The sequence below is a fragment of the Eriocheir sinensis genome, chromosome 54 (genome assembly GCF_024679095.1).
Source record: "Eriocheir sinensis breed Jianghai 21 chromosome 54, ASM2467909v1, whole genome shotgun sequence".
In the NCBI taxonomy this organism is placed as follows: domain Eukaryota; kingdom Metazoa; phylum Arthropoda; class Malacostraca; order Decapoda; family Varunidae; genus Eriocheir; species Eriocheir sinensis.
This window is the reverse complement of record NC_066562.1, coordinates 7,232,989-7,247,897: the sequence shown is the minus strand read 5'-3', so window position 1 is coordinate 7,247,897 and position 14,909 is coordinate 7,232,989. Positions and strand designations below refer to the sequence as shown.

The 14,909-nt window shown below is 41.5% G+C and overlaps 1 protein-coding gene and 1 long non-coding RNA gene across 3 annotated transcripts; one reads left to right on the top strand and one right to left on the bottom strand.

Moving 5' to 3' along the window:
- Positions 1 to 3,750: 3,750 nt before the first annotated feature.
- On the top strand, positions 3,751 to 5,158 carry LOC126983679 (uncharacterized). Its single transcript, XR_007736129.1, has 2 exons — positions 3,751 to 4,074; positions 5,018 to 5,158. It is a non-coding gene; the product is annotated as an uncharacterized LOC126983679 (long non-coding RNA).
- An 852-nt stretch (positions 5,159 to 6,010) lies between these two features.
- Positions 6,011 to 11,645, bottom strand: LOC126983678 (uncharacterized). Of its 2 annotated transcripts, XR_007736126.1 has the most exons (6): positions 11,379 to 11,645; positions 10,404 to 10,545; positions 10,051 to 10,183; positions 9,044 to 9,149; positions 8,663 to 8,903; positions 6,157 to 6,206 (listed from the first exon to the last, which is right to left on the bottom strand). XR_007736126.1 is itself a non-coding variant. In XM_050836708.1 (5 exons), the coding sequence occupies exons 1-5, from the start codon at positions 11,550 to 11,552 to the stop codon at positions 8,793 to 8,795; spliced, it is 666 nt and encodes a 221-aa protein (XP_050692665.1). In that variant the 5' UTR covers positions 11,553 to 11,645; the 3' UTR covers positions 6,011 to 8,792. The 2 variants fall into 2 exon arrangements, 1 of the variants encoding a protein (XP_050692665.1); XM_050836708.1 differs by having other exon boundaries at positions 6,011 to 8,903.
- Between the last annotated feature and the right edge of the window lie 3,264 nt (positions 11,646 to 14,909).

Sequence of the window (14,909 nt, the reverse complement as noted above, 5' to 3'; positions counted from 1 at the left end):
TGTCAAATATGTGTTTCTTTAGGTTCATGGTACAGAAGAAGGGTCAGACTACCACCAGGGTTATGAAACTACCCCTGGAAATGCCCACAACTCCTACTAAAGCCTTGTCAAATATGTGTTTCTTTAGGTTCATGGGACAGAAGAAGGGTCGAACTACCACCATGGTCATAAAACTACTCCTGGATATGCCCACAACTCCTATGAAAGCCTTGTCAAATATGTGTTTCAAAGAATGTGACCTTAAGTTCCCAATGTCTGTGAATATAAAGAAGAGTTTGACGTCGTGATAAGTATAGACGAGGCTTCGGTAATTCCCATGTCCCTAAACCACAGACGAAGCTCAAGTGTAAAATTGTGCTAAGATCGGGTTGTCTTGGATGTTATTTTAAGTTCACGGTACAGAAGAAGGGTCAGACTACCACCAGGGTCATGAAACTACCCCGGGAAATGCCCAAAACTCCTATGAAAGCCTTGTCAAATATGTGTATAAAAGAATGACCTTCAGACCCCAATGTTTGTGAATATCGGCCCATTATAGAAGAGTCTGACGTCGTAATATGTATGGACGAGGCTTCGGTAATTCCCATCTCCCTGCACCCACAGACGAAGCTAAGGTATAAAATTGTGCTAAGATCGGGTTGTCTTGGATGTTATTTTAAGTTCACGGTACAGAAGAAGGGTCAGACTACCACCAGGGTCATGAAACTACCCCGGGAAATGCCTACAACTCCTATGAAAGTCCTCTCAAATATGTGTATAAAAGAATGACCTTCAGACCCCAATGTTTGTGAATATGGGCCATTAAGGAAGAGTTTGACGTCGTAATATGTATAGACGAGGCTTCGGTAATTCCCATCTCCCTGTACCCACAGACGAAGCTAAGGTATAAAATTGTGCTAAGATCGGGTTGTCTTGGATGTGATTTTAAGTTCACGGTACAGAAGAAGAGTCAAACTACCACCAGGGTCATGAAACTACCCCGGGAAATGCCTACAACTCCTATGAAAGTCCTCTCAAATATGTGTTTAAAAGAATGACCTTCAGACCCCAATGTTTGTGAATATGGGCCATTAAGGAAGAGTTTGACGTCGTAATATGTATGGACGAAGCTAAGGTATAAAATTATGTTTGTGAATATGGGCCATTAAGGAAGAGTTTGACGTCGTAATATGTATAGACGAGGCTTCGGTAATTCCCATCTCCCTACTGCCACAGACGAAGCAAAAGTGTAAGATCGGGCTCACATTCTCAACCGCCTCGATACTCCTTGATATGATAATTTTTGTTGTCCATATAAAAGATGTATCGGGTTATCAAGAGTGTTTCACCTGTTCACAGCTTAGAAATCTTGCAAAACTACCCCTAGAGATATGAAACCACCCATGGCAATCCCTAAGACTTCCACGAGAGCCTCTTTAGATAGATAACTGAGGCGTTGAAACGTTTGAAAATATTGGGTTCAGAAAAGCGTCGGTCACCGTTTCTCTCGTCTGGCCGCGGAGTGACTTAACAATTACCCGAAGAAGCATCCAGCCTCTATTTTTGGAGGAACTGATGTGGTTTTCAGTTATCCTTTGTCCCGCCGCCCCGTTCCAAGCTCTCCCTCCCGTGCTCAGAGATCTCTCGTGTGGATTGCAGACTCAGAAACCAAAGGCAGCTTCTAGACTGTTTTTTGGCCTTCGTTGAGTTCAATCTATACTTACTTCCCCTCCACTTGGCACATTTTTAGCTTATTTTACGCCGGTCTTATCTCACAGGAGCTACTAAATTGTTCCTCGCTTTTGTTGAGTCCCACCTACATACTTCCCTGCCATTTGGTATATTCTTAGCTTATTGTACGCCCTAAGTTTCGTATCACAAACCCTTTTATTAGCATTTTATTATCCTACTCAAGCTCATCCCTTTACTGTCCAAATCCCTTACGCAAGAGTTAACCAGCATCTTCACTCTTTCATCCCTCACGCTGGTAAACTCTGGAACAATCTTCTTTCATCTGTATTTCCTCCTGCCTATACTTAACTGTTCCTCGCTATCGTTGAGTTCCACCTACACTTACGTCCACCTCATATATACCTATTTTCGCCACTTTTATTATTATAGGGGTAAAGATTATGATGTAAAGAGCCGTTCGTCCGTCAAGGTGTTCCATAGGCTGGTAATAGCGTTGGACCTCATCTCAAGGGAAGGAAGGGAGAGCTCGTAACATCATAGGCGTTTGTCTTTTCATTTTCCTTTTTTTTACCATGAACTATAATTAATGATTGGCGCCAAAATGATCCACAGCTATATCGAAGAATAAATCGTTAAAAGAGTATAAATATATTAACAATTATATAATTTTTGTAATAAAAAGAAGAGAGAGAGAATTTAATTGCAAAAATAATATATTGAACATTTTATTTCTCGAGTTTGCATTGGTCCTTGAGAGAGAGAGAGAGAGAGAGAGAGAGAGAGAGAGAGAGAGAGAGAGAATTAGAAGAAAAAAGAAGAGAGGAAGGAAATAGAAGTGAGAAATTAGAGAAAGAACGAAGGAAATAGCAAAGGAGGAAAAGAGAGAGAGAGAGAGAGAGAGAGAGAGAGAGAGAGAGAGAGAGAGAGAGAGAGAGAGAGAGAGAGAGAACTGCCCTTTAACCATTCACAACACCACCATAATTACATATCTTCAATAAACCAACAAAACATTCGATCATATCAACACAGACACCACAACAGACAGACAGCACCACACACACCATTCCATACCACACAGACACCATACAAGCAGCATTCAACACCATAACACTGTTGCATCACACGGTGGAACTCCTCTAAATCAGGGGAACGAGGGAAAGACTGAAGCTTCGGGAGTCTCGGAGCAGCTGTTTCGGAAGACGGAGTTTCAGGCAGAGGAGCGAGAGTCGTGAGTTGGCAAGCGAGGAGACAGGACGCACGGAGGTGAAGCAGAGAGAAGAGGAAGAGGAAGAGGACGAGAAAGAAGAGGAAGAGGACGAGGAGGGATAAGATGGAGGAGGAATAGGAACAAAGAAGAAGAGGAGGAGGAAGAATGAAGATACAAGTGAAATAGGAAGGAGATGAAAGGAGAAGCCGTAACAAGGAAGAAGGAAGAGAAGGCAGGAAGGAAGGAAGAAGGAAAACGAGGAGGAGGTAAATGTCAGTCAGTCAAGTCAGCCAGTCAGTCAGTCACTCAAATAGCCAGTCAGTCAGTCAGTCCGTCAGTTATGGCAAATCTACGCGTTCTAAAAGATTACTTAACAATCGGAATGGCTAACAAGGTTGTTCAATTATCTAACTATATATCTAATTATCCATCCATCTACATATTTATCTATCCATTATTTATACTCCTGGACGTAGATAAGGAGGCTGAGAAGGAAGAGAAAGAGAGAGAGGAGGAAAATGGGTGATGAAGATGGTGACGGTGGTGGTGGTGATGGTGTTGGTGGTGATGGTGGTGGTGATGGTGTTGATGGTGTTGGTGGTGATGGTGGTGGTGGTGATGGTAGTTTAAGGAAGGACCTGTTATCTCGCTTCATCCATTTTAACGTTGAATGTGGTGATAGTGGTGGTGGTGGTGATGATGGTGATGAGTAATAGAAACGGTGGTGATGGTGTTGGTACTACTGGTGATGTTGGTGATGAGAATGGTGATGACAATGAAGAGTAATAGAAACGGTGGTGATGGTGTTGGTACTACTGGTGATGTTGGTGATGAGAATGGTGATGACAATGAAGAGTAATAGAAACGGTGTTGGTACTAGTGGTGATGGTAGGTGTGATGGTGATGATGGTGATGAGTAATAGAAACGGTGATGATGGTGTTGGTACTTGTGGTGATGATGAGGATTGTTGAGGTACCAAATGGTGTTTGAATATGATGGTGGTTGAGTCGTTAAGGGATCGATAGACATTACAAGGCATTTACACACATTTATTTCCCTCGCAGAAATGGCGGAAGAGGAGAGGAGGGAGAGGAACACGAATAAAGAGGAGAAAGAAGAGGAGGAACACGAAAAAGAGAAGAGGAAGAAGAAGAAGAGGACTCAAGACTCATCTCCCAGCAGTGTGTGAGTCTTGGTGAGTCAGTCAGTCAGTCAATGATGGTTTGTTCACCTTTTTGTACGCACTTCCATGGCCAATTAGTACTCAGGAACGTTGATAAGGGTGTGAGAGAGAGAGAGAGAGAGAGAGAGAGAGAGAGAGAGAGAGAGAGAGAGAGAGAGCACACTGTCTCCTCGTATAGTTTTATAGGTACAGGTAGAGTAAGATTGTGTGTGTGTGTGTGTGTGTGTGTGTGTGTGTGTGTGTGTGTGTGTGTGTGTTAACTGAAGACTGAATGATTGAACGGAACAGAGAGAGGGATGGAGGTGTGAATGTTGAGAAAAGGAAGTGAATAAACAGGGATAACATAGACTGAGTGATAAGATTAAGGAACATAGAGGGAGATAAAGAGACAGAGCATTGAAATATATATAGATGGAGGATGTGAATGTTAAGACTGAACGATCGAACGGAACAGAGAGAGGGATGGAGGTACGAATGTCCAGAAAAGGAAGTGAATCAACAGGGATAACATAGACCGAGTGATAAGATTAAGGAACATAGAGGGAGATAAAGAGACAGAGCACTGGAATATATATAGAACCAGACTTAGTGAAGGGAACAAGGAAAACACTGGTGCCGAGGAAGAGATTAGGGCTGAGTAAAGGGACTAAGAGGAGGAACTTGTAACACTTCTGCAACTTGGGTACACGACATCATAGCTAGTTAGATGAATACAAGTGGACACTGGTGCGTAGGTTAGGTATAGAAGATGGTAGATGATGATGGTGGTGGGGATGAGAGAGAGAGAGAGAGAGAGTGGTGGTGGTGGTGGTGATGGTGGTGTGTACAAATCGTTGAACACATCCTCGTTAATTGGTGCCTCTGGTGGCGGTGATTGTGGTGACTTTTATCAAACACTATTCAAGTCTCATATGAATGGTGTCTTGCGAATACTCACCACCACCATCACCACCAGAGGCTCCAAGCACCGACTGACTCACCAGGACTCTACATAGCTGGGAGGGAGTCACCAGCCACAGATGAATCTCCACTGGTCATCTCTCCTTACCTCTTCAGAAACCAACTTGCAGTATTACCAATGAAAAAAATACTGTTCTTTCTCCTTTCATTCCCCACAGCTCAGGTGAAGGAAAACTAGACAATACGTACAAGATCTTTATTATTACAAGTATATACAAATCTTATAGTGTACAGCATCATGGCTTAACACACACACACACAACACCTAGACCTATTCAGCACCCATACCAGTGTACAGCATCATGGCTTAACACACACACACACACACACACACACACTACACCAAGACCCATTCAGCACCCATATCAGCAGGGAGGGTGATGGGGGGGGGGAGGGGGAGGGCAGAGCTGGCTAACGTGACCCCCATGTGACCTCTTCCCCCTGTGTGATGTGACCCCAAGACTGACCCAAGGCTAAGGAAATCATGTGTGTGGAGTTGAGTTCACCACACATGACCCCTTCTTAAGCCCTCAGCCTGGGTCACGTCACACAGGGGAAGGGGTCACATGGGGGTCAAGTTAGCCAGTCCCCCAGCTCTACCTCCCCCCCCCACCCCTTCTCTCTCTCTCTCCTCCCCAGCTGGTATGTGTTAGTGAATAGGTCTTGGTGAGTGTCTGTCTACACCTGGAATAAAATCTTTGTTAATTACCTGATATGAGGCCGGATGGAAGACCTGTAGGGGAGAGATGTGGAGGAAGGTGAAGAAGAGGAGGAAGAGGGTAAAAAAAAAATCCCCCCTTACACACACACTGTCCTCCCTATGTTGAAAGAGGTGGAGGAGTTCAGGGAGAGAATGGAGGGGAATTTAAAGGGAGAGAAAGTAGAGGGTGAGAAAGTCCCATCCCCCCTGCCCCCCACCCATCCCTCCCCCTTCCCCCCAGGACATCCCTCCCCCTTCCCCCCAGGACATCCCCCCACCCAGTCCCCAATCCCTCCCTTCCTCCCCTCCACTCCCCCCACCGAAACACACCTTCAGAATCAACATAGGTGAACACACACACACACACACACACAATGGTAGGTATAGATGGTGGAAGAGGGTGGTGGTGGTGATGAGAGAGGGGAGGTGGTGATTGTGGAGATCTCTGCTCCCCTCCTCTGGTTCACCTCCTCCCATGCCTCATCTGAAGGACAAAAAAAAAATACAACACACACACACACACACACACAAGTAAATGAGACCACAAGTAACCCAGTCGGTCAAGCACCAATCCATCTCAGAGCCTGTTCACTGTACCCCAAGCCTACAAACTCTCCTCCAGAAATCCATCCCTCAGCATCCCTCCTCCCACAACACCTCACGGAAGACTGCACATCACATAGTCACTTACGGCAACACCATGAAACACACTCAGACAGCCATGGCCTTCCTCTGGGGCTTGTGGCACCTCAGACAGACCGTCCCAAGAACCTCAAATGTAACTAACACATCCTCTTCGTCCTCTCACATTCAAAGGAGGAAAAAAGTGCACCGCCACAGACTTGAGAACGCTACAGTAGGATTCTTTCAATGTGGTCAAAGGTATAGATTTAAACCTTTAGAGAGATTCACCTAACATATAGAATCTCTGGGCATAGCTACAGGACCCAAGATACAGCTAAGGAATGGTCTGTTGTGTTCAAGCTATCTCTGGATATGGCTACAGGACCTTATGCAGACAGCCTGGGAAATCTCTGATGGATGATTTTACATTATATCGAATTCCGCAACAAGACATTCGGGACTTTACTCTCCACTTCAGACCGTTGGCGCTTATCCGACTGTGTTACTGACAGCCTTAATATGCTCACAGTTCACAAGATATGTCCAGAATATTTCACATACATGCCAGCTACAGAAACTCTCCCTCTCATCTTAAAATATCAAAGTGGGTTGTGGCTGCCTTACAAGCTCTACCTTGCCAAGAGACGTCATTACCAACTCAAAAACTAAAGGCTTCTAAACTGCTTTTTATTAAATTTGACATACTTCACTTCCAATTATTTTTTCTTGGCCTATTTCTTCTCTTTGTTAAGCATCATTTTTCCTTAAGGGGTTGGATGTTTTCTTGGCCTGTTTGTGGCATAATATTACTGAAAGAATTATTATATATGGGGGTACTCATTAACCCAAGTAATTATAGCATTAAAAGTTCACTGGCTGACTTAAATTGTTGGAAGTGACATCAAGGGAGAGCTTGTAATGTGGGTGTTAGCTCCTCCAAGGCTGATCATTTTTCTTAACACTTCAAGAAAGGATTTTACAGATTTCTTAGGTTTTTAGAAGATGGTGAATTCATGAATCAAAAAAATGGAAAAATAACTAAATTTCTCTAGTTAGTATGGGAAAAATTATATATGTCCCTCCTGAGAAATGAAAAACTTATCAATCCATCTTATAAGTATGAAAAACTTGATGTACGGTACTCCTCTGGTAACAAAGAAAACATTACAACTCTCGAGGAAAGATCTTGCTTGGAAAAATCAATCCTCTTGAACACTTGAAAAACTAATGATTAAAAATATACTTCCCACACTGCCTCAAGGGAACAGAGACAACAGGTTACATTGTTAAGACAGCAGAACCTTTAACAATCATCAGCTCTTGGAGAAACTTGCCACAGCTAATATAATAACAAAGTGCTGAGAACCAACTTACCAGGGCATGTGTGTGTGTGTGTGTGTGTAAGTGTTACCAAGCCATGATGCTGTACACTCTTACATAATCAAACCTATCATACAAAGACATAAATAAATAGACTCTAACACTGTACTCCACTCTCTCTCACTCCCTTTGTCATCCTCCGAGACTCCATTTAACTTTATGCTTCCTTCCTTCCAGTCATTCTATACACTCCTGCTGTCTCTATACCCATTTACCATACACATATATACACACACTACTATCATACAATTATTAACATTACTATACACATATACACTCTAACAAGCAAACTCAGGACTATAGTAAGGAGTGAGTGAGTAGTATAAGGCACTGCTGTCCAGGGGTGTGACGTGAGCCGTGATGAACCCCACCGCAAGGCTTAGAAGACAATCCAAGAGTCGTGAAGGTGGATAGGGAGTCTTCGGTCCTATTCCACTGTCCAACACAGCGAGTTTGTTAGCGCCGAAACCAAGCCAAATACAAAACACTACAAATATTTCTTCTATAATAGTGTTTGGGATTGATATAGGTTTGATTGATAGATAGAAACATCGATAGATAGGTTAAGATAGAAGGTATGAAAGAAGGTCAAACAGAAGATCGACACATAAGATTAGACAGATAGATAGATAGATTAATATAGAAGGCAAGGGTAACAGAAGGTAAGAAATTTAAGGAAACCACACAGGAAAACTCTTTAGCATCAGGAGGTAGAAGGAAGGAGACCAGTTGGCAGACCTAGGAACACGTGGAGAAGGTGCTTACAGGAAGACTTGGCATTGATGAGATTGGATGAGCATCGGGCAGAAGACAGAGTAGAATGGAGGATAGCCATACAGCATCCAACCGCTCAGGAAGTGAAAACGGACGTTAAACGAAATGATGATGATGGTGATGTTGAGTAAAAAAAAAGACCATTTGGTTTGGGGCACTAACATCGGCATTGTGCTGGACTGTGGCATTGGTCTTAGTATGCTGTGATGAACTGTGGCTCTGGTCCTAGTATGCTGTGATGAAGTGTCGCACTGATCCAAATAGTGCCACCAGGAGCCACCAAGGGCCTCCATCACTCTTGCTCCTGCAGTATGGATGCCACTAGACTATGCAGCGCCGTGATGTCACCAAGGACGCTGCGCTGAGTGGCGGCGGCTTGCGTGAGGCTGCTGATGAGGCTGTCCTGTGGGGTGAGGGAGAGACGAGTGGGCTGAACGGGGCAATAGGAATGAGAGGGATGAGAGGGAAGAGAAGCATTGTTTTGCCCCTGAGCTTATTCCATTACTGTAAAAAACATAACAATATCCTCACTACAAGACTCACCACAGTGTCCAGAGCAGAGTGCCGGGCGTGTCTCTCAAGCAGGTCAGTGTGGGTGTGAAGGCGGGTCAGGAGGTCACTCAGCGCCCCCACCAGGCTCACCAGCGACCTGTGGGAGCCAACGCCGTGAGAAAATGTACCAAGGGAAAATATGATAGATAAAAAAATTAATAATATGATGATGAAAAATTCTACTGAAGGAACCTGATCTGAACTGACGGTGGTAGAGTAGCAGAGGGAAGGAGGGAGAGTAAGGGTGGAAAAGGACTTGCCGATACAATTCAACAGTTAGTAGTTTTTGTAATGTTCAGGGTGAGTGTGATGATAGCTGACAGGGAGGAAGAGAGGGAGGGAGAGGAAGGCTGGAAAAAGGACTTACTGATACAATTTAACAGCTAGTATTTCTTTAAGTGTTGAGGGTGTGATAATGGCAGGCAGGGAGGAAGGGAGGCAGGGAGAAGGGTGAAAAAAGTGGGAGGGGTTTAATATTTGTTGTTGCTGTTGTTTTTGAAGTTGTATCTAATTGTTGTTTTGTGGGTTAGGTTGTTAGGTCGGTATCATAAGACACTTCCCGTTCTCAATCTAGCTATTTCTAAAGGTCAAAGAGGGGGTCAATCGGGTTCTAATGAGTGTTTCTTAAGGTTTACAGCACAGAGGAAGGATCAAACTACCACTAGGGCCATAAAACTACTACTGGAAATACCCCAAACTCCTACGAAAGCCTTGTCAAATATGTGTTCTTGGGCAACGAAATGTTTAATAATACGGCCAAATTTGTGGCTTTACCATGTACCAGCAATGAGACAAATTTTTGCCATGATATAAACCCCCCAAAATAGATGATGCATAAACTGATCACAAATGCGTTGATATATATTATGAAATGGTTTGCGTGAGTAATGATTTTTCTCGTTATTCTCGCTTAGAGGGGACTATAAGAAACATGATTCCCGCAGCTACCGGGTTAATGTCATCCGAGTCTAGTATCGGCAACAGTAAGCGTGTTGGACCTGTGGTATCGGTGGTGCATGGTAAGGAAGGTCGACACGAGGGGCTGCTGCAGGTGGTAGATGAGCAAGTCCTTGTTCTCCACGATGGTGCGCATGTGTTGTTCCGCCTCCACGCACCACTCCACGCGCCGCCCTGCAACACACGCAACACTGTATATTACTGCAACACACTACTTCACTATTACTGCAACTAGTATCATCGTTGCTACAATACTTCATGATACAGGTTTAAATTGATAGACAAATTAAAGAGAGAAAAAGTAGTGACAAGGTAAATTAAAGTAAGAGACAGAGACAGAGACAGAGAGAGAGAGAGAGAGAGAGAAAAAAAAAACACAAGTCACCCATAATACCAAGAACTTGTGGGTGGGTGAGTGTGGCGGAGGCCTGGGTGAGCACGGCTGAGTTGGCTTGTTCAAGGGTGAGGGTCAGCTGTTCCCGCACCTCCTCCAGCGCTGACACAGTCTCCAGGAAGCCGTCCACCTCATGCTCCACCTGCTGGCCAAGGAACACAGGTGAGATACACTCGTTAGCTTACACCTGTCAGAAGCTCCCCTACCAGTGTGTTGACCAAGTACAGTAAACCCAGGATCCCTTGTGTCAATGAGGAAGGAGGAGGTTTATAGATGATGAAAACTGTGCTGTGTGTCATCGAGGGCACCAAGAAACACTGACACATTTCCTGCTATGAAAAGACAAGATAAAGGGATCTCACAAAACAAGATAAGATAATGGACATCACAAAACAGGGCAAAATAATGGACGTCACAAAACAAAAGAAAGGGACGTCACAGAACAAGATAAAAAGACGTCACAAAACAAGATAAGGGACGTCACAAAACAAGATAAAGGGACATCACAAAACATGATAAGACAAGATAATGGACAAGATACATGGACGTCACAAAACAAAACACGGAACGTCACAAAACAAGATAAAGGGACATCACAAAACAAGGGACGTCACAAAACAAGATAAAGGGACATCACAAAACAATGAACGTCACAAAACAAGATAAAGGGACATCACAAAACAAGGAACGTCACAAAACAAAGGGACGTCACAAAACAAGATAGAGGGACATCACAAAACAAGGAACGTCACAAAACAAAGGGACATCACAAAACAAGGAACGTCACAAAACAAGATAGAGGGACATCACAAAACAAGGAACGTCACAAAACAAAGGGACATCACAAAACAAGGAACCTCACAAAACAAGGGACGTCACATAACAAGATAAAAGACGTAACCATATACCAAACAAGATAATAGACGTCACAAAACAAGATAAAGGGACGTCACAAAACAAGATAACAGACGTCACCTTGGAGAGCTCCGTGATGGTGGGCTGCCCCCCGTCACACTCCTCCTCATTTTCCCTTCTCCCGCCCTCCTCCTCCTCGTCACGGCGTCCTCGGTGCGGGTACAGGGTCTTGATGATGCCATTGATCCCCTCGTGAGCCAATAACAGGTCATTAAGGGTCACCAGCGCGGCCATGGCGGAAAAAAGGTCAAAAAATACTCGTAACTTTTCTTTGCCTGTTTGGACCTATGGCGGCGGCTCAGTGTTGCCAGATCAAAGGGACAGGTTCTTTATTTTTACCTTATTTCTCCTCCTCCTCCTTATTTCTCCAGTTTATCAGTATTGTTTTAAGTTCACATATCCATTAATTTGTTTCTTATTCATTCTTTAAGTTCAGTTCAGTTCTTATTCATTTTTTAAGAATATAGCGACGGGGTCAGTGTTGCCAGATCGATGGGACAGGCTCTTTAATTTACTTTATTTCTCATCCTAACGGGATATATATTAGTATAATTATGTTCACATCTTCAATGAAGTATATATTAGTATTGTTAAGTTCATATACTTCTTTCTTATTCAATTTTTAAGTGGGCGGTGGGGTCAGTGTTGCCAGATCAAGGGGACAGGCTCTCTATTTTACCTTATTTTTCCTCCTAATTCAGTTTATTGGCACTGTCTTAAGTTCATATGTTTATTATTTTGTCTCTTCTTCAATTTTTAAGTGTATAGCAGCATCCTCAGTGTTGCTAGATTAGGGGACAGGCTCTCTATCTATCTGACCTTCTTATCGTACATTAATTATACTCATATGCTTCCACTACCTCATTGCTTCTCCTAATTCAGAGTTTATTAGCCCTTTTAAGCTTATCTATTTATCAATTATCCCTTACTCATTTTCAGTAGCCATACAAGTGTAAATAACTATAAAACTTCCTTCCTCCCAACTGATTGTCGTACCAGCATAAAAAAAATAATCAATATATATCATTTATTTTCTCCTCTATTTCTCTCCCATCCTTTTTATCCTTCCTCCCTTATCTCTGTGTCCCTTTCCCCTCTTTATTTCCCTTTATATTTATTCTTCCCTTCCTCCACGGGTGACATGGGAAAAGATATTACATCAACCATTTCTAAGGTCAAAGAAGGGATCAATCGGGTTCTGGGTGTTTCTTTAGGCTCATGGAAGGGTCAAACTACCACCACGGTCATAAAACTACTCCTGGAAATGGTCTCAACTCATACGAAAGCCATTATTGTGCCTGTTTTCGCCGTGCTTTTCAAACGCTATCACACGCTCTCGTGGTGACAACAAGACCAAAAATGGCGTCTAAAATCTGTTGTTGACTCTCTATCTTTGAAGGGAGGGACTAGATCCACGACCCAGAAACAGGTTACGCTAAATGGAAGACACTATAAATATATGAACTTGGGCGACGCAATGTTTTAAAATCGACGCCTTCTCATGACGTAATCAATATGCCGCGTTTACGTGAAAATATTAAAAAGTTGGCAAGCTTAACTGTTTCCCTGCATCAATACATAATTAGTCTCCTCTGATAAAAGTAATGTTAATCCTCAGAGAAACGTTTTTAACCCCTAAACTCTATACATAATTAGTCTCCTCTGATAAAAGTAATATTAATCCTCAGAGAAACGTTTTTAACCCCTAAACTCTATACATAATTAGTCTTCTCTGATAAAAGTAATATTAATCCTCAGAGAAACGTTTTTAAGCCCTAAACTCTATACATAATTAGTCTTCTCTGATAAAAGTAATATTAATCCTCAGAGAAACGTTTTTAAGCCCTAAACTCTATACATAATTAGTCTTCTCTGATAAAAGTAATATTAATCCTCAGAGAAACGTTTTTAACCCCTAAACTCTATACATAATTAGTCTTCTCTGATAAAAGTAATATTAATCCTCAGAGAAACGTTTTTAACCCCTAAACTCTATACATGAAGGCGCGTGAGGCCGCCCCGTGAAGAGCTGGGGACCGCCAATTTCGAATATTAATAATGTACTTGTATTTTACTAAGATTGTATAATTAAAAAAAAATGTGTTAGAAGAATGGGGGTTCCTTATAAAAGTGTCTTAGAACAGTGTAATAATGACCTTGTATCAGAATGGGAGCAAGATCTCATTACAATTTGCCTTATAAGTGTAATAATTTTAATGTTGTATGAGAATTGTATAAAAGAGCGAGAGTTCATTGCAATATTACCTTAGAACAGTGTAATAATGTAGCCTATAATAAAAAGATGTGTTAGAAGAATGGGGGTTCCTTATAAAAGTGTCTTAGAACAGTGTAATAATGACCTTGTATCAGAATGGGAGCAAGATCTCATTACAATTTGCCTTAGAAGTGTAATAATTTTAATGTTGTACTTGTATGAGAATTATATAAAAGAGCGAGAGTTCATTGCAATATTGTGTTAGAAGTGTATTAATGTACTGCTTGTATTAGAATTATATATATGAGGGAGAGTTCATTGCAATATTGTCTTAGAAGTGTATTAATCTGCTCCTTGTATTAGAATTATATATATGAGTGAGAGTTCATTGCAATATTGTCTTAGAAGTGTATTAATGTACTCCTTGTATTAGAATTATATATATGAGGGAGAGTTCATTGCAATATTGTGTTAGAAGTGTATTAATGTACTCCTTGTATTAGAATTATATATATATGAGCGAGAGTTCATTGCAATATTGTGTTAGAAGTGTATTCATGCACTCCTTGTATTAGAATTATATATATGAGCGAGAGTTCATTGCAATATTGTCTTAGAAGTGTATTAATGTACTCCTTGTATTAGAATTATATATATATGAGGGAGAGTTCATTGTAATATTGTCTTAGAAGTGTATTAATGTACTCCTTGTATTAGAATTATATATATATGAGGGAGAGTTCATTGCAATATTGTCTTAGAAGTGTATTAATGTACTGCTTGTATTAGAATTATATATATATGAGCGAGAGTTCATTGCAATATTGTCTTAGAAGTGTATTAATGTACTGCTTGTATTAGAATTATATATATATGAGGGAGAGTTCATTGCAATATTGTCTCTTAGTGTACTCCTTGTATTAGAATTATATATATGAGGGAGAGTTCATTGCAATATTGTCTTAGAAGTGTATTAATGTACTCCTTGTATTAGAATTATATATATGAGGGAGAGTTCATTGCAATATTGTGTTAGAAGTGTATTAATGTACTCCTTGTATTAGAATTATATATATGAGCGAGAGTTCATTGCAATATTGTCTTAGAAGTGTATTAATGTACTCCTTGTATTAGAATTATATATATATGAGGGAGAGTTCATTGCAATATTGTCTTAGAAGTGTATTAATGTACTCCTTGTATTAGAATTATATATATGAGGAGTTCATTGCAATATTGTCTTAGAAGTGTATTAATGTACTCCTTGTATTAGAATTATATATATATGAGGGAGAGTTCATTGCAATATTGTCTTAGAAGTGTATTAATGTACTCCTTGTATTAGAATTATATATATGAGGGAGAGTTCATTGCAA